We start from the raw sequence: 27811 nt of genomic DNA on the forward strand, positions 1-27811 counted from the left end.
TTTTAGTAAAGGCATCTTCCTTCTTTTGTGTGTGTTTCAGCATTCTGTTCTGCACTGTTCTGCCCTGACTCTGGACAGTGTCTCCTGGCTAGGCCCATTCATGGTGCAAGGCCTCTGGGGTTCAAGGAGGTTTGGGCTGCTCATTCTCTCTGTGGGATTTGCTAAAGAAAGTAGCATATGTAAAAAAAAGAAAAAGAAAGTAGCATATGTGTTTTAAGAATATTAATCCTTTTGAAAAGACTTGAGAAGTTTATAATTTTACCCTGTTTTTAATATTTTGGCTTAGCAACTTGTGACACATAGATGAGAATTTTGAGAGTTTTTCATCTGTGTGTACCAATTTTTGTAAGTACAACTCAGATGCAGATTAAGGATTAAGAAAGAAATGTGGGAATTCCCTGGTGGTCTAGTGGTTAGGACTCAGTGCTTTCATTGCCCAGGACTGTGTTCAATCCCTGGTTGGGGAACTAAAATCTTGCAAGGTGTATGGTGCAGCCAAAAAATAATAATAATAAATAAAATAGGAACATTTGAGCTGGAAATGAAAACCCTCTTCAGTAGAGGAGGAAAAGAAATAAAACACCCCCATGCTCAATACCTCATGTTATATCCTAAGGAATCACTTTTCTGGTGCCAGAAATAATTGCTCTTTACCATCAAGCAGGAATTCCTGTGTCTTTTAAGGAAATCTAGTTAACACATAATTGCGGAAGCAGGGTGCACTCTAAAGAGAAGTAGCGGCCTAAGTGAGCAGAAAGAGTTTTATGTTTAAATTTTTTTTGGCATGCCTTAAAAATGATTTTATTTCATCAACTCCCTCTTTTGATCCTTAATCTTTTGATAGAAGGCATTTGATTATCAAATATTTGGTCCCTTGATGCCACCCAGAATGGTTGCTTACCTAGGTCCATCATATCCCTCCATTCCTGGTTCTAAAAGCCTGCTCTTTCTTTCCTTGTAGGGGGGATGGTACTAGTAGAGGCAGAGAAGGCAATGGCAACCCACTCCAGTACTCTTGCCTGGAAAATCCCATGGGCAGAGGACCCTGGTGGGCTGCAGTCCATGGGGTCTCGAAGAGTCGGACATGACTGAGCGACTTCACTTTCACTTTTCACCGTCATGCATTGGAGAAGGAAATGGCAGCCCACTCCAGTATTCTTGCCTGGAGAACCCCAGGGACGGGGGAGCCTGGTGGGCTGCCGTCTAAGGGGTCGCGCAGAGTCGGACACGACTGCAGTGACTTAGCAGCAGCGGCAGTACTGGTAGAGGGGCTTCCTCTGTGGCTCAGTGGTAAAGAATCTGCCTGCACTACAGGAGCCACAGGAAACTTGGGTTCATCCCCTGGGTTGGGAAGACCCCCTGGAGGAGGACATGGCAACCCACTCCAGTATTATTTCCTGGAGAATCCCATGGACACAGAAGCCTGGTGGGGTAGAGTCCATAGTGTCTAAGAAGGGTTGGATAGGACTGAAGCGACTTAGCATGCACACATGTACATATTGGTAGAATGTCTGGCAAGGACTGACAGTCAATTCCAAATTGTCCAATAGAACTTAAGCCAGTTTTACATTGTGTAGGCATTGTGAATGTTCATTATTTTATAGGGAACTATAGGTGTGATTAATAATTTCAAGCAGTTTAGATGTTACTATCTCAGTAGAAGTTGGTGATACATAGCATGAAATGCAGGAAGCCATCACTTTATAAGTCACACAAGCTATAATCAAAATTACCGTCAAGAATAACAACAACAACAGCAAAAAAGAATAACAATGTCAGGGACTTCTCTGTGCTCCAGTGGCTAAAACTCTGGGCTCCCAATGCAGGGGGCCTGGGTTCGATCCCTGGTCAGGGAATTACATCCTGCATGTTGCGACTAAGACACAATGAAAATTGAAGATGCCCCATGCTGCAACTAAGACCTGGTGCAGCCAAATAAATAAATATATTAAAAAGAGTAACAATACCATTAGTAAAGATACGACCTCTTCCTTCCCAAACCAAACCATTTTCCTTGCATCTCCCCTAAACGCAAAAGAAGGTCATTCAGAATGGAAATTGGAGTCTTCATTTGTGTCACAATAAGGGTTATATTAGCCTCTTGGGAAGCAGTTAAAATATCAAGGGCTACAGGATTTTCTCATGGAAACTTCTGAATTAAGCAAGCTAATGGCTTGGTTACTATCATTTAAGGCTTGCTGGGTGAATTTTGTTAAAGTTTCTGTGAATAATGACATCTTCTATTTCAAATGAAGGAATAAATATCGTGACTAAGTGATCATACCAGTGGAAGACTGATTGATCCCTGTGTGTTCACTTTAAAGGCAGATTGATGGGGCAGTTTCAAAGGCTACCTCCTCTAGGTGACCTTGAGCATGAGTAAAACTGAGTGCATGTTTCTAAGCAGCCTGGGGAGAGCCAAGACCATAAATTTGTTCCATGAATCCACTGGATCTTAGTAGGAGCTAACGAATGTATTTAGCATCTAGTGAGAAGGAGTTTGGCCATATTCCAAACAAATGTCATTAACTGGCTGGGTAAGAGGGTCCCACTTAGTGATATCAGCAGTAGCTTATACAGTCCTAGAGTATCTTTCTTCTAAAATAAAATTTCTAAGGGTCATCCAATTAGAGCCTTGGAGAGAAGTCTACCACGGTACACTTGGAAAAGTTGAATATAGGCTATTGACTGTAAAACAATTGAATTAATTTAAAACTCTACATAGGATTTGTGTCCGTGATAGAAAAAAGTTGGTTTATACAAAAGTCCAAGAAATAAAAAAAAAAACTATAAATGATCATACAAGTCAGGTCCAGCATCTTAGGATAGCTGTCTACTTCTGATATTGTCTTCTTGTCCTAGTGTGGGTGTCGTTTCCCTCCTGTGTGAGCAGTGTATTAAAGTGAGTTGAAGGGGTGGGGTGGAGGGATGGGAGCTCCTCCCCCACCAAGTCTCCAGGGATGGATAGGGGAGTGATGGCCATCCTCCTTGGTCGCCTGAACCAAGAATAAAGCAACAACTGAACACCCCAAAATAAATAAAGTGAGGTGAAGTCAGCAGGTCTCTCCATAGACCATCCCAGTGCAGGGCCCTTTTGAAGTGGGAAATAAGAATCCAAAAGTCAATTTCCTTCAGTTTTACTGTATGTGAGTTAGTTAAGAATACCTGGTAATGGTCTTCCATCTAGGTTGGAGATAGTCCTTTAAATAATGTCTTTCCTAGTATGCATAATCTGCCTGATTGCAGGTCATGGGGTACTTGATCTTCACCTAAAGATAGATTACTGTGATAAGTTTCAGAAAGAAACTTAGAATGCCCTTTAAAAATTTAAAGTTAACAATACTATAACATAGTAATGAGAAGCCATTCAGGAAATGAGTGTTAGGCAGTAAATTAAAAAAAAAAAAAATTGAACACTAGAATTTAATACCCACAAAGTTATATTGCTGAAACATAATTTTTTTCTCTCTAAAATTATCCTCATTTCCTGATTTGAGAGAATAGCACTGAAACATGTATATTATATGTGAAACAGATTGCCATCCCAGGTTCAATGCCTGAGACAGGGCGCTCAGGGCTGATGGACTGGGATGACCCTGAGGGATGGGATGGGGAGGGAGGTGGGAGGAGGGTTCAGGATGGGGAACACATGTACACCATGGCTGATTCATGTCATTGTATGGCAAAAACCACTACAATATTGCAAAGTAATTAGCCTCCAATTAAAATAAATAAATAAATAAATAAATAAAAGTTACCTGGAAAAATAAAATTATCCTCATTTCCACTAAATATAGCCAAATTAAGACTAATTTGTTTGCAAAATAAATCTGGTTTCAATAAACTTGTCCTGATTGTTTACATAAGGCACTACTGATAAAGAACCTGCCTGCCAATGCAGGAGACATAAGAGATGTGGCTTTGATCCCTGGGTCAGGAAGATCCCCTGGAGGAGGGCATGGCAGTTCACTCCAGTATTCTTGCTTGGAGAATTCCATGGACAGAGGAGCCTGGCAGGCTACAGTCCATAGGGTTGCACAGAGACGGACACGACTGAAGTGACTTAGCAGCAATTGATTCTATGCTGCTGCTAAGTCGCTGCAGTCATGTCCGACTCTGTGCGATCCCATAGATGGTAGCCCACCAGGCTCCGCCGTCCCTGGGATCCTCCAGGCAAGAACACTGGAGTGGGCTGCCGTTTCCTTCTCCAATGCATGAGAGTGAAAAGTGAAAGTGAAGTCGCTCGGTCGTGTCCGACTCTTTGCGACCCCACGGACTGCAGCCTACCAGGCTCCTCCGTTCATGGGATTTTCCAGGCAAGAGTACTGGAGTGGGTTGCCATTGCCTTCTCCAAATTGATTCTATAGACTCTTTAAATTGGCTTTGCTCTAAGTTTTCATAAGGAACCTCAAGCTGAACGTTTAAAAGGCTTCTCAAGGGCGGGAAAGCCACCTTAAGGGCTTGCTATTAGATTCTGACTGCAGTATCTATAGATTTGGGTGAATTCCTGTCTTCTAGAGGTCTCCAGAATGAATATCTGGAGATTCCTCTACCAGCCAGGAGGTGAACTTCTTTATTTACCTAGTAAGGCTGCTGAGAACCCTGCAAGCAGAGTACCAGGTTGTTTTCCAAGGGGCTTTATGAAGTTCACATTAGTTCTTCAAAGCTGTTTGGTCATATTTGATTATATAAATACCCTGTAATATGACATTCAGATCAAAGCCAAAGTAATATTACCAGTGTTTCCAATTATGTGCTGTTGTAAGGAAGACAAATTCTTATTAAACTTCTCAAATAACTATATTGCCTAAAAATAAGAATGTTCACTAAGAGTTACCAAATTCTGCAATGAGCAGTTATGGAGAAAGGATAAATATTTCAATTCTGCTTAAAAAGATACAGGTTTCCCTGGTGCCTCAGATGGTAAAGAATCTGCCTGCAATGCAGAAGACCTGGGTTTGATCCCTGGGTCAGGAAGGTCTCCTGGAGAAGGGAATGGCTACCCACTCCACTATTTTTGCCTGGAGAATTCCATGGACAGAAGAGCTTATGGACAGTCCATAAGGTTGCAAAGAGATGGACAGTCCATAGGGTTGCAGGGTCGGACAGGATTGAGTGACTAACACCAAGTTGCTATTAAGTCATTATTAGCTTAAGGGGAAAGATTTCCTTAAAACTGGAAAGCAAATATTGAAAGCCAATAATATTTCAGACAAAAAGTCATAAAAATTATAACCATGTTCATCAGTTCATTCAGTCCTATTGTAGCTAATTCTTTTTTTTTTTTTTTTGTAGCTAATTCTTGTTGATCTTGATTGTCTGTTAAGGATTTATGAAACCATCATCAGTTTTCCATTAGAATTCTTTAATTTCTTACTCAGATTAGTGGTATGATTTGAAAGTTATTAGAAACCTGTACTTGTCAAAAGGTCCTTACTATGAATATTCTTGAGGATGAAGCATCTTTTTCCAAAGCATCAGAGAGCAACAATAGCTGTCTGTTAAATGACAAAAGACTTTAAAAGGGGTGGTTAAAGATCTAATTACAGTGCAATTGATGAAAGAATCTTGGTTTCATCAAATCAAGTTCTTTTTCTTAAGACCTTATTTGACTTCTAGTAAAGCTGTTTTTGAGTATTTTTCAAATCATATGAACCTAAAATTCATTTGAGTTAGTTTCTATTCTATTTCTGATTATTTACGTAAGAGTTTAGTTTTCTTTAAGCCAATTAAATACAGTTAACTTATAAGTTAATTTTGGTAAAGTCATTCACAGTAAAGATATATCATATCTATAACTTATATACATACAGGACTTGCCAGGTGGCTCAGTGGTAAAAAATCCACCTGCCAATGCAGGAGCCACAGGAGACATGAATTTGATCCTTTCCTGGAGAAGGAGATGACAACCCACTCCAGTACTGCAGAGTCAGACGCGACTGAGCACGCACACACATATAGACAGACACAACCAGAGATTTCGTGACTTCATTTTCAAATCTAGTCATGAATCAGGTGTTACAATATAAACTCACTAGTTTGTAAATAGCAATTGGAGTACGTGCATGCTAATTTGCTTCAATCGTGTCCGATTCTGTGCAACCCTATGGACTGTAGCCTGCCAGGCTCCTCTGTACATGGGATTCTCCAGGCAAGAATACTGGACTGGGTTGCCATGCCCTCCTTCAGGAGATCTTCCTGACCCAGGGATCAAACCCACATCTCTTTTGTCTCTTGCATTGGCAGGCAGGTTCTTCACCACGGTGCCATCTGGGAAGCCCCAACAATTGGAGTAGTTAAGTTTATTTGCATGAGTTTTAAAAGGCCTCTTTTTCATTTTTTTCTTCTCAATTTCAGGAATTAGAGATGGTTTAGATAGGAGTAAGGTAAGACTTCCTGAGAACTCTGGTAGAAAATTTACATCTCAAGGCTTAGGGAGAAAAAAGCAAGTTCCTCCTAGAAGAACTTGTTCCCTTAGGGTCTGAATTCTGAAAAGATGTTGATCAAGCTGGCCTTATGTAACAGCATGTGCAAAGCCAGTCTGGAAAAGTGAGAAGAGCTCCATCTTGGTCGTTTTGGGGGCACAACTTTCCTCAGTTCCCAACTAAATAAGCATATGCAAGTATTTTGTCCATGGTTCAGTTCAGTTCAGTTGCTCAATCGTGTCCGACTCTGCGACCCCATGAACTGGGGCACACCAGACTTCCCTGTCCATAAGTGTATATAAGCCCTTCGGGGGTTCCCATAGGTTCCTGTCAGGGAGCTGTTAGGCTTTCGAGGAACAATTTCCTGTTATTAATTTGGTATCCTAACTCAGATACGATCTGAACAATTTTCTGAGAAGAGTGTGGTGGATCAGATGTGTACTGTTTCTGAGTCTAAGCTCCCCAAAGAGTTAGCCTTGGATTGGTTTGACTCTTTGATGTGTCTGTTTTTCCCTCTGATAGTTTAAAGCTGCTTTGGGTGCTCAGGGCTCTAGATGATCAGTCTTTACATAGTGCGTCTCAGGAAGAGCAACATTCACTTAATGGTTGTGCTCGGATTCCCTGTGAGATTGGTCCACGTTGGAAGGATTGATCTTCAGACGCGTCCTCTAGGTTCTCAGTTGCCTGAGGACACCTTGTGGCCAGAAGGAGCAAGTGTCCCTTTCCTTCAGAGCAGAATAATTCAGCCTTTCATTTCACTAGCAGTTTGTTCAGACGATTTATCTACTTGTTTTTCAATTAAGCCAGATTTAACAAAAACATGGCCACCTATGTTTCCCTGAGCACCCCACTCAGATCCCGCTATATCCCTGCCTAAGAAATGTACCAGTGCCCCTTAAGTCTCCAAGAATAAAATTTTCAGGTCATCATTTGATATGCCCTGGGGCTTCCCTGGTGGTTCAGTGGCTAAGACTTTGTTCTCCCAATGCAGTGGTCCTGGGTTCGACGCCTGGTCAGGGAACTAGATACTACATGCTGCAATTGAGTTTACAGGCTGCAACTAAAAGTTCTTACATGCAGCAATGAAGACCCGGTACAGCCAAATAAGTAAATATTAAAAAAAAAAAATTAAGATCTCGGTATGAGAACTCACTGGGATACCTGCAGAGTACTGAGAAGACAGCTGCAAAGAGTTCATAGAATATGCCACAATTTATTCAATGGCAAATTGAATAAATGACCATAAATAGCATTCATTGACATACATTCAAGGTCCACTTTTTTTTAATGTTTTTTTTTTAATTGTTTTTCTACATCTATTTCACTCCTACCCATGACCTCCACCTCTGACAACTGCCTGGTCATTCTCTATATCTATAACTCTGTTTCTGTTTTGTTATGTTTATTCATTTGTTTTGTTTTTTAGAGTCCACACATATGTGAAATCATACAGTATTTCTTCCAAATCCATTCATCTATTGATGGGCACTTAAGATGCTTCCATATCTTGGCTATTTGTAAATAATAGTGCAGTGAACATGAAGGTGCACATATCTTTTTAAATTATTATTATTTTTTTCTGATAAATACTCAGAAGTGAATCAGTTGAATTGTATAGTAGTTCTGTTGTAATTTTTTTTTTTTTGGCCATGTTGTTGTTGTTGTTGTTGTTTTTACTATCCAAATGGTTTATCACAGTGGCTGCACCAGGTTACATACCCACCTACAGTGCACAAGGGTTTCCTTTCTTTTGCATCCTCACCAACAGTTATTATTTGTTGTCATTTTTTTTTTGGCTGTACTGCTTGACTTACAGGATCTTAGTTCCCCAGCCAGGTATTGAACTTGGGCCCTCAGCAGTGGAAGTCTTAACCACTTGGACCAGGAAGGAAGTCCTGGTGAGTGGGATGTTAACATCACTACTATTATTGCATTTCAGTCAATTTCTCCCTTAGGTCTGTTATTATTTTATACCTGTTTTTTCCCCTAAACTACAAATAATGCTTCAATAAGCATCCTAGTATATATATCCTTGTAACTAGCTCTTTTATTTCTATAGAATAGATTTCCTATTTGGAAATTTTTCAAAAATTTGGGATTTTTGAAATATGTGGTATCTCTGTCTACATATCTTAATAACTAATGTTTTTAAAAAGTTTTATTTATTCACATCCACATGAACAAAGTCAGTTCCTGAGATCATCAACTACTTCATCTCATTTTCTTCTCCTTTAAATTGTTTTTAGTCTTAATTTTTGCTAACATGATTGATTAAAACTTGTATCTCCCTGTTTGAATTTGCATTCGTCTAAAGTACTGCTTCCCTTGTGGCTCAGCTGGTAAAGAATCCTCCTGCAATGTGAGAGACCTGGGTTCAATCCCTGGCTTGGGAAGATCCCCTGGAGAAGGGAAAGGCGACCCACTCCAGTATTCTGGCCTGGAGAATTCCATGGACTACATACAGTCCATGGGGACTGATTATATAGGTCACAAAGAGTCGGACACAACTGAGTGACTTTCACTTTCAAACTGCTGCTGGAGTTTAGCATCTCTTCATGTGTGTTTTTTTGACCAATGGTACTTGCTTTCTCTTTTTTGATTTGCCTTTTATATACCTTTTATATACCTTTTATATTGAGTTGTTTACCTCTTTTTATCCATATGTAAAGTTCTGTGTATATTTCTGATACAAACTACAATCTTGCCTGTCACATTAGTGACAGATTTTTTCTCATGTCTTTTTAAAAACTATAAAAATTCTATCTCTAGCTATCTGAGAATGTTTAAGTTTTATGTAATCAAATGTGTTTATCTTTTCATAGTGCTTCTGAATTTTCTGTATTGTTGCCGCATCCAGCATAGTGGGTGAGAAAGATCTGAAACAGGGGCGAGCGCAATGAAAGGACAGACATGTAATTTGGCAATCGGGGAGTCAGGGGGCCTTCCTGCTCTCCATGGCAGGAAGACAAAATGGGTCCTTTCAGCCCGCACTTTTATTACCAGGAGTCACATGGGATCATTAGGGAATAGCTATACTGGGGAGTTTGATTAGCGAAGGCTTTGCTGTTGATCAGGAATATCTTGTTTTGTTTCCATAAGGATGGATGCAGGGGTAGGCAGTGAAGTGGAGCAGAGAGCTTGTCCCGCCCCAAAAATGTCCCTTACACATGCTTACTAGGACAATCAGGAGGGCAGTTTGCCGCACCCTCGAGTCCTGGGGCAGGTTCTGGTCTGTGTCCCGCCAGGCTGCAACATGCTGTCTCAGACAGAACAAGTAATCATTTAGACTAGTTAGAATAAGAAAGAAATGAGCTATGGGGAAATGAGAAGGTATAAAATGAATTTCTTCAAGGTGATTTGAAAGAAAGAAACATGGAGCTTTGCAGAGTTATAAATATCAGTGTTGTCAAAGATAAAAAATGTTGGACAATATTTAAAGTTTAAATTATAGTCAATAATATACTATCACAGTAGGGGAAGGTTCAGTTTGAATACAATGTGGACACTAATTAAGTTTAAATTTGTATCAGTAATATACTATTGCAATACAGAAATTCCAATGTGAACTAAAATCAATTTCATTTTGTACAGGGGCTTCCCTGATAGCTCAGTTTGCGTCCCACTCCAGTATTCTTGAGCTTCCATTGTGGCTCAGCTGGTAAAGAATCCTCCTGCAATGCAGGAGACCTGGATTCAATACCTGGGTTGGGAAGATCCCCTGAAGGAGGGAAATAGTATTCTGACCTGGAGAATTTCATGGACTGTAGAGTCCATGGGGTTGCAAAGAGTGGGACACAACTGAGCAACTTTCACTTCACTTCAGTTTGTATAGAGGTGATCTGCTGTTTTAGAAAGGTACAGAGGATATAGGGAGTGGAATAATTAGGAGCTCAGTAGAGTCAAGGAAGTAGACGTTTTGGAAAATGAGAAGCAAGGATTAATTCAAGTGAAACTCACAGGGTTTCATTAACTTGTGCTTTTTGTAGTTAGCTCATACCATTCCTAAGAGGCTAGAAGATAGGGGCTCTATCTCTCAGGTTGCTCAGTGATAAAGAATCTGCCTATCAATGCAGGAGATGTGGGTTTGATCCCTGGGTCAGGAAGACCCCCTGGAGGAGGAAGTGGCAACCCAGTCCAATATTCTTGCCTGGAGAATCCCACAGACAGAGGAGCTGGATGAGCTACAGTCTACAGGGTTGCAAATAGTCAGATACGACTTAGCGACAGCAGGCATGCACGTACTCCAAGTGTTTGCTGGAACAAACACTAATTTCTTTTTTAAAAAATATACGTATGTATTTGGCTGTGTTGGGTCTTAGTTGTGGCATGTGGGATGTTCATTGCATTATGCAAGACCTTTTGTTGAGACACATGGACTCACCACTTACAGTGCATGGGCTCAGTAGTTGGTAGTGCAGTGGTTTAGTTGCACCTTGGCGTGTGGGATCTTAGTTCCCTGACCAGAGATGGAGCTGATATCCCCTGCCTTGCAAGGCAGATTCTTAACCACTAGATTACCAGGGAAGTTCCCACAAACAGTAATTTCTTTGGGCAGCTTTGTGTTTTCTCAGGCACTAAAAAGGGCACTGGGGTCATCCCAAGGATGCAGCTTTGATCTGTTAGTAACTATGTTAATGTTTTGTTCAAATTTTGTTTTTCATTTTTTTTTAAAGATACAATTGACATAGAGACTGTGTAAATTTAAGGTGTACAACATAGTGATTTGACTTCCATACACTATGAGGTAATAAGCATAGTAAATTTAAGAAACGTCCATCATCTTATATAGATACAAAGTTAAAGAAACAGAAGAATATATGTATTTCCTTGTGTCCAGAACTCAGAATCTATCTTTTTAACAACTTTCATATATAACATAGAGCAGTGTTAATTATATTTATCATGTAGTACATTACATTCCTAGAACTTATTTATTTTGTAACTGGATGTTCATACTTAACGACTGACTGCATCCAGTTTTCCCTCTCCGTATCCACCTCTGGTACCAAAAATCTGATCTCTTTTTCTAAGAATTTGTTTTGAAATGCAATTTACCTATAATGCTGTTACTGTTAGATACAATACCAGTTTTAGTACAGTACCAATACTGTTGGGTCCTGCTGTATAACATAGCGATTGAATATTTCCAAACATTAAAAAGTAGTCACCACAATAATTCTAGTCATAAGTCAGTGTACAAAGATACCGACCATATAGTTTGACTGTAATCCTCACGCTGTGTGTTTCATACCTGTTACTCATTTATTTCACAACTGGAAGTGTGTACCTTCTTAATTGCCCTAACCTATTTCTTTCCTCTCCCCAGTCCCTCTCCAATGACAACCACTTGTTAACTGTCTGTACCTATGATACTGTTTCTGTTTTGTTATGCTTGTTCTTTTGTTTTGGCTTTCATTTTTAAAAATTATATTTATTTATTTAGGTTGCTGCATGACTTGTGGGGTGTTAGTTCCCTGACTAGGGATTGAACCCAGGTCCTCAGCAGTGAGACTGTGGAATCCTAACCACTGGATCACCAGGGAATTCCCTGTTTTGTTTTGTTTTTTTAGATTTCACATATAACTGAAATCATACAGTATTTGTTTTTCTCTGTCTGGCTTATATCACATTGCATAATACCTTTGAGGTCCCTCTATGTTGTTGCAGATGACAAGATTTCATTCTTGTTTATGGCTGAGAAATATTCCATTATTTATACCACATCTTCTTTATCCATTCATCTATTGATAGATATTTAGGTTGCTTCTGTGTCTTGGCTACTATAAATAATACTGCAGTGATCATAGGGGTTCATACATGTTTTCTAATTAGTATTTTAATTTTCTTTAGATTAATATCCAGAATTGGATTGCTGGGTCCAAGTAGTTCTACTTTAATTTTGTGACAAGTTTCTGTAGTGTTTTCCACAGTGGCCGCATCAATTTACATTCTCACTGATACTATACAAGGATTCCTATTTCTTTACATCCATGCCAACATTTGTGATTTGTTGTCTTTTTTATAATAGCCATCTGACAGGTGTGAGGAAATATTTTCATTGTGGTTTTGATTCAAATTTTCAAATGGTTGGTAAAGTTGACCCTTTTCATGTACTTATTGATCATCTGTATGTCTTCTTCAGAAAAATGTTTGTTCAGAGCCTCTACCCATTTTGAATTTTTTTTTATGTTGAGCTGTCTATGTTCTTTGTATATTTTGGATATTAACTTCTTATTGAATATATCATTTGCAAATATGTTCTCTCATTCAGTCTATCTTTTCATTTTATTGATACTTTCTTTCACATGGAAAAGTTTATAACTTGATATAGTCTCATTTGTTTATATTTGCCTTTATTTCCCTTGCCTGAGGAGACATAGCCAAAAAAAATACTGCCAAGACTGATGTCAAAGAGCTTACTGCTTATCGTTTCCTCTGGTTTATGGCTCGAGTCTTACATTTAGTCTTTAATCCATTCTGAATTTATTTTTGTGCATGGTATTAGAGAGTAGTTGCATTTGATATTTTTGCATGTAGTTGTCCAGTTTTCCCAAAACCATTTATCAAAGAGGCTGTTTTCCCCCTATTGTGTATACTTGTTTCCTTTGTCATAGATTAATTGCCTGTATAAGTGTGGTTTCATTTCTGGGTTCTCTATTTTGTTCCATTGATCTATGTGTCTTTTTTTGTGTGTGCCATTACCATATGTTTTCATTACTGTGACTTTGTAGTAAGGAACATGATACCTGCAGCTCTGTTCTTTCTCTAGATTGGTTTGGCTCTTTGGAGTCATTTGTGTTTCCATTCAGATTTTAAAATTATTTGTTTTAGTTTTGTGAAAAATGATGTTGGTGCTGTGATATGGATTACTGTGAAGTCATAAATTTCCATGGGTAATATGGTCATTTTAACAGTATGAAATCTTCTAACCCGTGAACATAATATATCTTTCCATACGTTTATGTCATTTTCAATTTCTTTCTTCATTTTCTTATAATTTTCCAAGTACAGGTCTTTCACCCTCTTATTTAGATTTATTCCTAGATATTTTATTCTTTTTTATGAAACTGTAAATGGGATTGTTTTCTTAACTTTCCTTTCTAGTAGTTTGTTGTTAGGACTTAGAAATGCAACAGATTTCTGTATATTAATTTTGGATCCTGCAACTTTACTGAATTCTTTGATGAGTTCTAGTAGTTTTCTGGTAGTGTCTTTAGGGTGGTCAGTGTATGGTATCATGTCATTTGCTAACAGTGACAATTTTACATCTTCATTTCCAATTTGTATTTCTTTTATTTCTCTTTCTTACTAATTGCTGTGGCAAGGCGTCCCAATATTACTATCAATAAATGTGGCAAGAGTGTTCATTCTTGTCTTATTCTTGATCTTAGAGGAAATGCTTTCAGCTTTTTACCACTGACTATGATATTAGCTATGGGTTTGTCATATATCGCCTTTATTATGTTGATGTGTTTCCTCTAAGCATGCGTTGTTGAGAGATTTAATAAAAAATAAATGTTCAATTTTGTCAAAAGATATTTCTCCATCTATAAGATTATCATATTATTTGTATTTTTTGATTAGCTAATGTGGTATATCCTATGATTGATTATCAGATGTTGAATCTTACTTTCATCCCTGGGATAAAGCCCACTTGATCAAGATGTATGATCCTTTTAATATATTGTTGAAATTTGGTTTGCTAATATTTCATTGAACATTTTTATGTTCATCAGTGATATTGGCTTATAATTTTTTTTCTTTTTGTTTTGTATGTAATTTTCTTTTTTTGTTATTTCTTTCTCTGGCCTCTTATTTACTGGCCTTGTAGAATGAGATTGGATGCATTCTTTGCTCCACAATTTTTTGGAGTAGTTTGAGAAGGCTAAGTGTGTTCTCTGTTTGGTAGAATTCACCTGTGAAACTGTAGGGTCCTGGACTTCTGTTTGTTGGGAGTTTTTCTGTTACTGATTCAGTTTCATTGCTGGCAATTTGTTTGTTCATATTTTCTATTTCTTCCTAATTTAGTCCTAGGGTATTGCACATTCCTAGGAATTTGTCAGTTTCTTCTAGGTTGTCTGTTTAATTGGCATATTATTGTTAATAGTACTTTCAAATGATCATCTACATTTCTGTAGTATTGGTTGTATCCTCTCCTTTTTCATTTCTGACTTTATTTATTTGATCCCTTTCTCTTCTTTCTGTTGATGAATCTGACTAAAGATTTGTCAGTTTTATCTTTTCAATGAACCAGCTGTTTGTTTTACTAGTATTTTCTATTCTTTCTTAGTTTCTTTTTAATTAATTCTGCTCTGTAAATTTATGATTCTTTCCTTCTACTGACTTTGAATTTGTTTGTTGTTTTAGTAGTTCTCTTAGGTGTAAGGTTACTTTGTTTATTACAGATTTTTCTTATTTCTTGAGGTGGATTTCTATTGCTGTAAACTTACCTCTTAAATTGCTTTTGCTGCATCCCATAGCTTTTGGGTCATTGTGTTTTTGTTTTTTCATTTGTCTTCAGGTATTTTTTTATTTCCCCTTTGATTTCTTTAGTCTTTGAGTAGCATATTGTTTAGCCTCCACATGTGTGTATTGTGGGGTTTTTTTTGGCATGTTTCTCCATTATTGTTGATTTCTAGTCTCATGGTGTTGTGGTTTTAAAAGCTGTTTGACATGGTTTCAATCTTTTAAATTTTACTGAGACTTATTTTGTGACCTATCATGTGACCTATCTTGCACTTGAAAAGAATGCATATTCTGCTGTTGTTGAATGCAGTTTTCTTTTTTTTTTATTTATTAAGTCCAACTGGTCTGCTGTGTCATTTAAGACCAGTGTTTCCTTATTAATTTTGTGTCTGGAAGATCTGTCCATTGATGTGAGTGTGGTGTTAAATTCTCCAATATTTCTGTGTGTTGGTCAATTTCTCCCTTTATATCTGTTTGAATTATACATCTTCCAAATTTTTCCCCCCTTACTACAATCAGTGTTGCATTAAGAATCTTGGAACACATATCCTTAAGACTGATTGTTTAAATTCTGTTGAATAAATTACTGAACGTGAGATTTCTGAATTAAATGGTATCTCTCTCTATATATATCTTACTAAATAATTGTCTTTAAAAAGTTATAGTCATCCATAACACCAGTAGTTAGTATCTGAAAACCCTACCCAGTCCACCTCAGTTTTTCCTGTATTAAGATGTTGTTATCATTAATTTTTGCCAATATAAATGATGAAAACTAGTATCTCTTGTTTGAATTTGCTTTTGTCTAAAGCGCTATTGGAGTTATCATCCATTCATGTGTGGGTTTTTTTTTTTTCTCTCGGTGGTACTTGCTCTTTCTTTTGTGATTTCCCTACTCATGTATTTAGTCTGTATTTATATTGAGTTGTTTAACCCTCCTTATCCATTTGCAGAGCTCTTTGTATGTTTGTGGTATAAACTGCAATCTCATCTGTCATTTAAAAATATTTATTTGTTTGGCTGTGTTGGTTCTTAGGTGTGGTATGCACGACCTTCGTTGCATCTTGTGGGCTCTTTCATTGCGGCACACGGATTCTCTAGCTGTGGCACACAGGCTCTCGTGGTGCATGGGCTCCAGCGAGCACAGGCTTCAGTAGCTGTGGCATGTGGACTCTCTAGTTGTGGCACGTGGGCTCTGGAGTGTTCAGGCTCTAGTTGTGGTGCATGGGCCTTTCGTTGCTCCATGGCATGTGGGATCTTAGTTACCCAGCCAGGGATCAAACCTGCACCCCCTGCACTGCAAGGCAGATTCTTAACCACTGGACCACCAGGGGATTCCCTCATCTGCCATTTTGATGGCAAATATTCATTCTCATGCATTTTTTAACTTTCAAAATTTTATCTCTTGCCATCTGAAAATGTTTATGTTTTATGTAATCAAATATGTTCTCATATTGCCTCAGGATTTCGTTTTATTCCTAAGACAGAATAAATGTCATTTGGAGTATTTAGAATAAGAAGAAAATCAGATGTGTGGAAATTAGAAGTTGTGAAATGAAATTCTTGCAAGGTAGTTTCAAAGACAAAAACAAAACAAAAATCAAACCAAAACCAAAAAAGCCTATGAGCAGTGTTGGAATTATTGACTTGAGGGTTGTTATTGATAAACAATGCCAGACTCAAGTTAATGTTTAAATTTTAGTCAGCAATATGCTGTTGCTGTAGGGAAGCGTCCAATGTGAACAAATCAAACTTGATTTGTACAGGGGTGATATTTTGATTTAAAAGGAGAATGAGGAAATAGGGAGGGAGATGAACAGGAGCCTAGTAGGGTTAGGGAAATGTAAGATTACAAAAATTGAGAAGCAGGGATTAGTCTAAGTGAAATTCTTCTGTTTTTGTTAATTAGTGCTTATCAAACTTAAACTCTGACCTGAATAATATTCTATTGTGTGAATATATATGTACCATATCTTTTTAATCTATCCATCTACTGATGACCTTTGCTTGCTTCCATATCTTGGCCATTATAAATAATGATGCAATGAACTTAGCAGTGCATACATATTTTCTAATTAATGTTTTCATTTTGGGGGGATAAATAGCCAATAATGGAATTGCTGGATCCTTTGGCAATTCTATTTTAATTTTTTGAGGACTCTCCATTCAGTTTTCCACAGTGACTATACCAATTGATATTCCTACCAATAGTACCCGGCTTCTCAGGTGGCGCTAGTGCTGAAGAACCCACCTGCCAATTCAGGAAGGGTAAGAGAAGTGGGTTCAATCCTTGGGTCGAGAAGATCCCCTGGAGGAGGAAATGGAAACCCACTCCAGTATTCTTGCCTGGCGAATCCCATGGACAGAGGAACCTGGTGGGCTACAGTCCATAGGGTCGCAGAGTTGGACAGGATTGAAGAAACTTAGCATGTGCCAATAGTTCTAGAGGATTTCCTTTTTTCCCTTTTTTCCATGCTTTGTTATTTCCAGCACTTATTTGTTGTCTTTTTAAAAATAGCCATTCTGACAGGTGTGAGGTGATTGCATGGTGGTTTTGATTTGTATTTCTTTCATGATTAGCAAAGTTGACCCCTTTCCATGTGCCTGTTGACCATCTGTATGCCTTACTTGGAAAAATGTCTGTTCAGAGCCTCTGCCCATTTTCCAGTAGGGCAGAGGCTCTGAACAGACATTATTTTTTGATGTTGAGTTATATATGTTCTTTAGATAGTTTGGATATTAACCCCTTGTTGGATATAGCATTTGCAACTATCTTCTTTGATTCAGTAGGTAGCGTTTTTGTTTTGTTGACAGTTTACTTCACTGTACAAAAGTTCTAACTTCAGTGTAGTCCCATTTGTTTATTTTTGCTTTTGTTTCCCTTGCTTGAGGAGACATATAACAAATATTATTAAGACAGATATTAAAGACTTACTGCCTATGATTTCTTCTGGAAATTTTATGGTTCAGGTCTTAACATTTATGTCTTTAATTCATTTTGTATTTATTTTTGTGTATGGAGTGAGAGAGTGGACCAGTTTGATTTTTTGCATGTCACTGTTCAGTTTTCCTGTCACCATTTATTGAAGAGGTTGTTTCTCCCCCATTGTGTATTCTAGCTTCCTTTGTCTTCATTTAATTGCCCATGTGGGTGGGTTCATTTCTGGACTGTCCATTCTGTTCCATTGAGCTATGTATTTTTTTGTGTGTATGCCATTACTATACTGTTTTCATTACTGTGGCTTTGTAGTATAATCTGAAGTCAAGGCACATGACACCTAAAATTCTGTTCTTCTTTCTCAAGATTGTTTTTTTTCCTGTTCAGGATGTTTTGTGTTTCCATATAAATTTAAAAATTATGTCCCAGTTCTGTGAAAAATGCTATTGGTAGTTTGATAGGCAATGCATTGATTCTATCTATAGATTGTCTTGGGTAGTATGGTCATTTTAACAATATGAAATTTTCCAATGTATTAGCGTGGTATATCTTTTCATCTCTTCATGTTGTCTGTATTTTTTTTCATCAGTTTCATTTAATTTTCTGAGTGGAGATCTTTTACCTCCTTATTTAGACTTATTTTTAGGTATTTTATTCTTTTTAATGTGATTGAAAGTGGGATTTCCCCTTAATTTCTTTTAATAATTTGTTGTTAGTAATAGAAGTTCAACATATGTCTCTATATTAAATTCATACTCTTTAGTAGTTTCTTTAGAATTTTCTGTGTATATGGTGTCGTGTTATCTACTAATAGTGATAGTTTTACTATCATCTTCCTATCCAGTTTGGATTCTTTTTATCTCTTTTACTTGTCTGATTGGGGTAACTTCCACTAATATGTTGGGTAAAAGTGGCAAGAGCAATGTCTTTGTTCTTGATCGCAGAAGAAATGCTTTCAGCTGTTCACCGTTGAGTGTGATATTAACTGTGGGCTTGTCATATATGGCCCTTATTGTGTTGAATTTTATTTTCTCTGTACACAGATTGTTGGGATTTTTAATTCTAAATGCATGTTGAATTTTGTCAAAAGCTTTTCCTGTATCTTTCAAGATGATCATATGATTTTTATTCTTTGTTAACATGGTGTGTTATATAGATTAATTTTTGAATACTGAGCCATCCTTGCATCCCTGGGATAAATTCTGCTTGATCATGCTGTATAATATTTTTAATGTAATTGTTGAATTCAGTTTGGTCATATTTTCTTGAGCATTTTTGCCTCTGTGTTCATAAGTGATATCGTCTTATACTTTTTTTGGTGTGGTATCTTTGTCGGTGTTTTGTTTTCAGAGTGATACTGGCCTTGAAATGTATTTGTAAGCACTCCTTCCTCTGCAATTTTTAGAATAGTTTTTTAAAAATTTAAACATTTAAAAAAATTTAAGTGTTAACTGTTCTCTAAATGTTTGGTAGAATTCATCTGTGAAGTTACCTGGTCCTGGACTTTTATTTGTTGGGAGTTTTTCTATTACTGTTTCAGTTTCATTACTGATAATTGGTTTGTGTGTATTTTCTTTTTTTCATATTTTCTATTTCCTCCTGATTCAGTCTTGGGATATTACACATTCCTAGGAATTTGTCAGTTTCTTCTAGGTTGCCATTTAACTGGCATATAATTGTTCCTAGTACTCTCTTATGAGGGCTTCCCAGGTGGCACTAGGGGTAAAGAACCTGCCTGCCAATGTAGGAGACACAAGAGATGTGGGTTCAATCCCTAGGTGGAGACGATCCCCCAAAGGAGGGCATGGCAACCCACTCCAGTATTCTTGCCTGGAGAGTCATATGGGCAGGGGAGCCTGGTGGGCTACAGTCCATGGTGTCACAAGGACTTGGACACAACTGAAGCGATTTAGAACTTAGACATTCCCTTATGATCCTTTGTATTTGTATGGTATTAGTTGTATCTTCTCTTTTTTCAATTCTGACTTTATTTATTTGGTCCCTCTCTCTTCTTTTTCTTGATGAGTCTGGCTAAAGGTTTGTCAATTTTTTTTTTCTTTTCAATGAACCAGATATTAGTTTCACTAGTATTTTTTTTTTTTTTTTTTAGTTTGTACTTAGTTAGTTCTCCTCTGAGTTTATAACTCTTTCCTTCTACTAACCTTAGATTTATTTGTTCTTTTGTTAGTTTCCTTAGGTGTAAGTATAGGTTGTTTATTAGAGATTTTTCTTGTTTCTTGAGGTAGGCTTCTATTGCAATATAATTATCTCTTACAACTACTTTTTTGCATCCCATAGCTTTTGAGTCATTGCTTTTTTGTTTTTTCATGTGTCTTCAGGTATTTTTTGATTTCCTCTTTGATTTCTGTAGTGATCCATTGGTTGTTCAGTAGCGTATTATTTTGCTTCCATGTGTTTGTATTGTATTTTCTTCACATTTCCCCCTTGTAGTTGATTTCTATTCTCATAGTGTTGTAGTTGGTAAAGATGTTTGATATGATTTCAAAGTTGTAAACTTTTATTTTACGGCCTATTATGTGATCTGTCCTGGAGAATGATGCAAGTACACTGGAATGTGTATTCTGCTGTTCTGAATACAATTTTCTTTATATAATTATAAAATCCAATTGGTTTACCATGTTGATTAAGACCAGTGTTTCCATACTGATTTTCTGGCTGGAGATCTGTCCATTGATGTGAGTGGGGTGTTAAATTCCCCCCAGTTTTTGGACATTCCCTGGTAGCTCAGTGGTAAAGAATCCACCTGCCAATGCAGACACTGGTTCCGTCCCTGGTCTGCGAGCATCCCACATGCCGCAGAGCACCTGGGCCTGTGCGCCACAACTGCCGAGCCCAGGGTCTAGAGCCCGAGCCCCTCCACAGCGACAGAGGCGACTACAGTGAGAGCTCGCACGGCCGCTAGAGAGCAGCCCTCACTCGCAGCAGCTGGAGAAACGCCCGTGCAGCAATGAAGGCTCAACACAGCCCAAAACAGATAGAACAGATAAATAAAATTACTTTTAAAAATCCCCCCTAATTTTTGCGTTCCAGTGAGTTTCTCCCTTATGCCTGCTAGTATTTATGCCTGTTCCCCCTCCCTACCCCCCAATCCTGGCCCTCAAGCAGTGTTGCAGTAAGCATCCTGGTACATATATCCTTATGACTGATTCTTTAATTTCTTTTGAATAGATTTACAAACATGGGATTTATGAATTAAGTGTTATCTCTATATGTATCTTAATAAATAATTGTTTTTTTTTAAATAATTGTTTTTAAAAGGTTTTGTCACACTCCAACCAACATAGTTAGTACCTGACATCTGTATCTATTCTGCCTTGATTTTTTTTTGCATTTAGATGTTATTTTTTATTAATTTTTCCTAATATGGTTGATGAAAAGTGGTTTCTCCTTATTTGCAGTTGCAGTCTTCTAAACTACTACTGGAGTTGAATATCATGTCTTTTTTGACCAATGACACTTGCTTTCTCTTTTTTGATTTACTTAACTATGTACTTAGTCTGTATTTGTGATATAAACTACCATTTTGTCTGTCATTTTAGAGGCAAATATTAATTCTCATGTATTTTTTTTAACTTTTAAAATTCTATTTCTTGCCATCTGAAAATCTTTATGTTTTATGTAATCAAACATGTTTATCTTTTCTCATATTATGCCTCTGAATTTCCATATCTTACCTAAGGCATTAAATATCATTTAGACTATTTAGAATAAGAAAGAAATGAGATGTGTGGAAGTAAGAACTTATGAAAATTAATTTCTTTGAGTTAATTTCAATGAAGAAAAAAGCCTGGAGATGTGGTAGTATTATCAATTTGAGTGTTGTCAAGGACAAACAAAGCCATACACTAGTTATATTTTTACTGTCATCAGTAATATACTATTTCACTGGGGAGAAGTGCAGTGTGAATACAAACTCAGACACTTATCAGTATTTAAATTTTAATCAATAGTATACTGTTGCAATAGGGGAAAGTCCAGTGTGAATTGTAGAAATCAACTTTGATTTGTACGTAGGTGATCTCATGTTTTAAAAGGAGAATGAAGGAATGGAAGTTGGGGAATTAGCAGGGGCCTAGTGGAGTTAGGTGGAGAAGGAAATGGCAACCCACTCCATTGTTCTTGCTGGGAGAATCCCAGGGACGGCGGAGCCTGGTGGGCTGCCATCTATGGGGTCACATAGACTCGGACACGACTGAAGTGACTTAGCAGCAGCAGCAGCAGCAGTGGAGTTAGGGAAGTGAAAGATTATAAAAATTGAGAAGCAGCCATTAGGCAAGTGAAATCACTCTGCTTTCGTTAACTGTTCCTTATCAAATTTAGTCTCCTGTCCTTCCACTAAGACTAGAAGATAGGGGCTCTCTATCTTCATTTGTTACCTGGAACCAATACTAAATTTTTTAGCAGCCTTGAATTTTTCTCAAATAGGCACTTTAAGGGAAGCCAGGCTCATTCCAAGGATGTGGCTTTGAGCTCCTATAAACTATGTTAGTCTTCATATGCTAAAGTTGAGGTGCTGTTGAGAAGAGGTCTCAGAGGAACCTGGCTAAAGAGAATTTGGTCAAGGAATCTTAGGCTCCAGCTTCCTAAGGTGGACTGTTTTCTTGAATACTTCTTTGAATAAAGATTTCTAGTATTACTTTCTATTACACTTCATGTACATGGTAACATTTTCCATAAATGACATAAAAATATCTTTTTAAGTTTTAGTGACAGAATTCTTTTGAAAGGGTAAGTGGGCAGAATGAGAAAGCCTTTAATCCACCTCCACTGTCTCTTCACCAAGGGTCCTTTCAGCACAGTCTTTCCTAGGACACCTGTGTCAAGGTCACTGACATGGTAAATTCTAATCAACTAGCTTATATTTACTGAAGGCCTTTTAGGCTAAAGGTACTTAGGTGTTGTGAGCATAATGTAGTTTGGAAAAAGTAGAAGACATAATTTAGCTCATTCTTTATAGTTTTTAGAAAAAGGAGACTTAATCTTCTTATTTTTATGTTCTTACAAAGAAGTGTTTAGTTCTTGTGTGACTTGCATCTTGTTCCATTAACACCTCCATTTCCCCTGTTTGTACTGTGTTCCACTGGCTGTTCCACAAACACCAGAAACACACAGAAAAAAACACACTTGCCTAGAAAGGTCTTTCTTTCCCTAGCTCACTCTCTCACTTACTGCAAGTATTAGTCACTCAGTTGTTTCTGACATTTTGTGACCCCATGGACTGTAGCCCACCAGGCTCCTCTGTCCATAGAATTCTCCAGGCAAGAATACTGGAGTGGGTAGCCATTTACTTTTGCTCAAATGCCATTCTGCTCAATGAAGCCTGATCTGACCACTATTTTTATTTTTATTTATTTATTTATTTATTTTTTTGGATCTGACCACTATTTTTAAAATTACAAGCCATTCCCCATTTCTCTTTCCCCACACTACATTATTTGCATGTTTATTCTAGTTGTCATCGGCCTCCTTCCGCTAGAATGTCTGTGTCATTATAATTAATATTTTTAAAAAACACTATTTTGTTCACTGGTTTTTCTCAAGTACCTGGAATACTGCCTGCCACTTGGAAGGAACTCAATAAATGTCCAACAAATGAATCCTTTTTTTTGGTAGTGGATTTTCTACTTCCTTTCTCCAAGTTTAACCTTTCTTTTTATCCAATTTGTTTTCTTTTCATCCATACTATTCTTCATGGTCATGTACTAGTTTTTATTCTTTTCCTTTTTTTTTTTTTTGGCTGGGAGGGGTATTTTAATTACAGAAATGGAATCATATAATACCCGTCACTCAGTAGCTTTTCTCACCTAACAATACTAGGACGATAGAAATCCTACAATCTTTTTAATGCTCGCATAATGTTCTATTATATGAGGTCAGTACATTATTTTTACTCATGTCTGTCACGATGTTTCCACTCCTTTCACTTTGAACTATCCTATCCCTGGCTCCCCCATTTTTCCTTTTAAGATCCCGTGGAGAAGGGAATGGCAGCCCACTCCGGTATTCTTGCCTGCAGAATCCCATGGACAGAGGAGCCTGGCAGGCTACAGCCCATGCGGTCGCAGAGAGTCGGACACGACTGAGAGACTGTCACTCTCACTGGCAGTACCAGTTACGCATTCATCCCATACCCCCCCGAACCTAGCAATCACTCAGCAAAGTATTTCTTGCACCCCTGGTCTGTTTTTGGCAGCGATTAGCTGTGACCGTTGTTTGAGCGAGAGCGATTGTAGGGACAGAAGAGGGCACAGCTGAAGAAATTAAAAGCTGGGGTGAGCCTCCTCTGGGGTCTTTGGTATCTCCCTGAAGCAGGGTGAGTTTCGGGGGGGGGGGTGGGGCAGGACCGGCTTGGGGTACCCAGACCACCCGGTTGGGAACTTCAGGAGGGAAGTGTGGCCCTGGGGTGTCAGGGGCCTGCGCTGAGGAGTGGGGGTAGGGTGGGAGCGAACCTGGGCGGGGCTTGGAGGGGTGAGGCCAGCCAGGGGGCCGGGCGGACGGAGAGCGCAGACTCAAATGCGGGTGGCAGCCCGGCGCTCCAGTCCGACCGCAGCGTTCGCAGAGCCATGGAATCCGTAGCTCCTGGCCTCGAGTGCTCGACTCTGCGGCTGTGGCTTGGTCTGTTGCTACTATGCAGCTGGTGGTACCCTGGGAGCGCCGAGCCGCGGGCCCCGCCGGAGAAGATCGGTAGGCGAGGAAGAGGCGGCGCGGTGCGCGCTGCGAGCTGCCAGCTGCTGCAGGCCGGGCGCCCGCGACGCCCGCTGGGTCGCGCGGAACCAGCCCGCTGCGAATGTGGCGCTCTTCCCGGTTTGCGCCTCCGAACCGCTTGCAGTGCCCCCAGGGAACGCCCTTTCTCGGGCGTGGAGACATGCCCACTTGAGGAATGGGCAGTGGAGGTGGGGGCGACCCGGACCAGTCCGCGGGCGGGCGCCCGGCGTCCCTGCAGCCCCTGTCTCGGGGGGCCTGGGGCTCCAAGGAAGCAGAGGCCCCTCCCGCGGCCTTCCTTTTCTGCACTTGTTCGGAGGCCGGTCCTCTGGCCGCTCGGAGCTACTGGCCAGTTCCGCTCTGCAGATGAGAGGCGCACGCCGGCGCAGCACGCCGAGCAGCGCGAACAGGCTGACCGCTCTGACCGCGTGTGCTTCCCGCGATGGGCTGGGGGGGGGGGGGGTACCCCTCCCCCGTCTGCTTTGTTGAAGTCGGCTGGCTTGCAGAGGCCCCTGGCTTCCGCAAATACTTTACCTAGGACGACTACCCAGCGGAGTCACTCTTTTAGTTTGATTCGTTTTGGTGGTTTGCTCCCTGTTTATTTTGTTTTGCCTTTTTTTTTTTTTAATTTCTTTTTAACCCGTTTTCTTTGGGATCATTAAACTATTTACATTAACGAGACAGAACAAATCTAGGCAAAAATGGCGGCCACTTTATTTAAAGTGCGTGCTGGAAAGGCCCAACCTCCTCTCTTCCCTTGCATTGGGCACAAAGGAGCGTGTGCGGGCCACTTGGGGCCTCCGCAACGAACTGAGAGGCTTGGGGCATCTGGCTGGGGGAAAAATAAAAAGTAACAATGTACTACTACTGTTGTCTGGGGGCAATGTCTGTCCAGATTTAGAGTTCTTTCTGTCTTCCCTGCAACTGTCCCATGCCTCCCCCTCCCCAGGCTTCCCTAAATTGTCGATAACTGCTTTAGGTAATGTCGGTTGTTGATTTACGGCCTTTCAAAAACTAAACATGCGAAGCTGGTAAGAGAAAAAACCCTGTTCCTTTTTTTCTTTTTTCCACCATAGCGGTTATTGGAGCTGGAATTGGTGGCACTTCAGCAGCCTATTATCTGCGGCAGAAATTTGGGAAAGATGTGAAGATTCACGTGTTTGAAAAAGGAAATGTGGGAGGCCGTCTGGCCACCTTGAATGTGCAGGGGCAAGAATTTGAGTCAGGAGGTTCTGTCATCCATCCTTTAAATCTGCACATGAAACGTTTTGTCAAGGATCTGGGTATGTAATTTGGTCTGCGAGCAAAGCAGACTTCAAAGTGCATGGATATTGTTATCAGATGGGGAACTGAAACTTTTCTGCCTTATTAATTGTCTTTTACAGTGAAGCTGGTAAAACTGCCTTCCTCACTGTCCTGCTAGCAATTGGCACTGCCTTAGGAGCTGCTCTGCTGTAATGGGACACTACAGTATCTGTATCTTCAGTTATCTGGAATTACAGCCATGGCGCGTGGGTTGGGGATGGTTGCTGTTGTTGATTCTTAAATATTCTGGGTTTGTGTTAAAGAATCAAAGAATGGTTTGAGTTAGCAAAACCTAGCATGCTCATTTTACAGCTGGGGAAATGAGGCCCAGAGAGTTGAGGTGTCTGCCTTAAGGTCACTCACAGCCGTAGGGGCACACATGAGCCTGGACCTTGGGACGTCTGACTGCTTCGCTACCAGCGGAGGCATTGGACAGGCTGTGGGGGAAGACGGGGGCCTCTGCAGACTCGCTTCTCAGGGAATATTGTGTACTTTCGGCCTCCTTCCAGTTACGAGAAGTATTGAGTTACGCAGAATAGGATTTGCACGGGAATGGAAATCCTGTTTTCCTTAGCTGCTTTCCACTTTTCCTGTGGATGCTTCCAGGGCCTCTTCACTCCACAAGGGCAAGTGTGTGCTGGGAGCAATTTATGCTGCAAAAGTCATGTCTGACATTTCTGATTTTAAAATGAATTCAGCTGTCCTTTGGCTTTTTCTTTTGCCTTTTTTAGTCTTTTGAGACTAAATATAGCCAGTTTCTAATTTTGATATAGCTGCATGATCATCCAACCCATCTTTAAGGGAATCTGCTTTTGGACAGTGTGATGTCTAGAGTATCACACACTGTTCTAAAGATAGAGCTCTGTTAACATTTCTTCTGAGAACTGGGGGAAGCCCAGATTCACTCATTTCAGAGTGTCCCCCATAGCTTCAGATTACCTGCTCTCATTTGATCAGTACAGAAACCATTGACTTAGTTCCCCTTTCTTTGTTTTTGCAGGTCTCTCTGCTGTTCAGAGCCCTAGTGGCCTAGTGGGGGTGTATAATGGAGAGACCCTGGTATATGAGGAGAGCAGCTGGTTTATAATTAACATGATTAAACTAATTTGGCACTATGGATTTCAGTCCCTCCGAATGCACATGTGGGTAGAGGATATATTAGACAAGTTTATGAGGTAATTTTTTCTCTTCCATTTAACCTAAGACCTTTTATTAAATAATCTGTAGGAATTACAGTTTTTGGAACAGTTCTCTACCTAACCACAAAGCCTATTTGTAAGGTCGTTAGGAAAAATGTTTTGTATATTATATGCAGGGCTTTTATTCACTTCGAACGTGAAGGGGTCATTTATTTTTGCTTCTGAAAACATATTTTGCAAATGCTTGTTTAATGTTGTCAGACACTTTTACATGCTCTACACATACTAACTCCTTGAAGTCTTAGGACAGCTCTCTGAGGTAGGTGCTGTTACTAACTTTGTAGGTTACTGGAAGGTGGAGGCATAGAGAGATTTTAGGTATGCAAGTCCACCTGCCTAGTAACTGGTGGAGCTGGAGTTCTTACCCAGGCCGTCTGGCTCCAGAGTCCTCCCTCTTAATCTCTGAACTGTTTTAGTGTTGTGTGTAGATGGATGAGGTGATACGTACAAGAGCTTGTAGAAAACTTAAATGAGCTTTATTTAACTGTGACATGATGTTTCAGTGAGCCAGCAGCCTGAAATAGCATATCAGTTCTGTGCCCCAAGAATTTAAATTAAGGTATTATATTCCCACACTGTCCTGCATAGTGAGAATATAGGTGCCTCTTTTCCTTCTCTTTGTTTTTCTGTATTTTCAAAAAGTTCTTTACATATGAATATGCATTGCTTTGGCAATTAAGACAAATAACATAAAGTAACCAGTGTAGAGCCTTCCCTGGTGGACTAGTGGTTAAGACTCCACACTTCCAATGCAG

General features: G+C 39.3%; 1 protein-coding gene across 2 annotated transcripts in view; it reads left to right on the plus strand.

Annotated features, from left to right (window-relative positions):
* PCYOX1 (prenylcysteine oxidase 1) overlaps positions 1-27811 on the plus strand; it is a 45869-nt gene that overhangs the window by 2403 nt on the left and 15655 nt on the right. Inside the window, exons 1-3 of one of the 2 annotated variants that reach the window (XM_020877797.2) lie at positions 24352-24534; positions 25629-25835; positions 26858-27032. In XM_020877797.2, coding sequence (XP_020733456.2) covers positions 24414-24534; positions 25629-25835; positions 26858-27032 — 503 coding nt within the window. In that variant the 5' untranslated portion in view covers positions 24352-24413. Of the gene's footprint in view, positions 1-24351; positions 24535-25628; positions 25836-26857; positions 27033-27811 lie in introns of those variants that run through there. The other variant, XM_070480665.1, reaches the window with a different exon arrangement.

The sequence above is a fragment of the Odocoileus virginianus genome, chromosome 2 (assembly GCF_023699985.2).
Source record: "Odocoileus virginianus isolate 20LAN1187 ecotype Illinois chromosome 2, Ovbor_1.2, whole genome shotgun sequence".
In the NCBI taxonomy this organism is placed as follows: domain Eukaryota; kingdom Metazoa; phylum Chordata; class Mammalia; order Artiodactyla; family Cervidae; genus Odocoileus; species Odocoileus virginianus.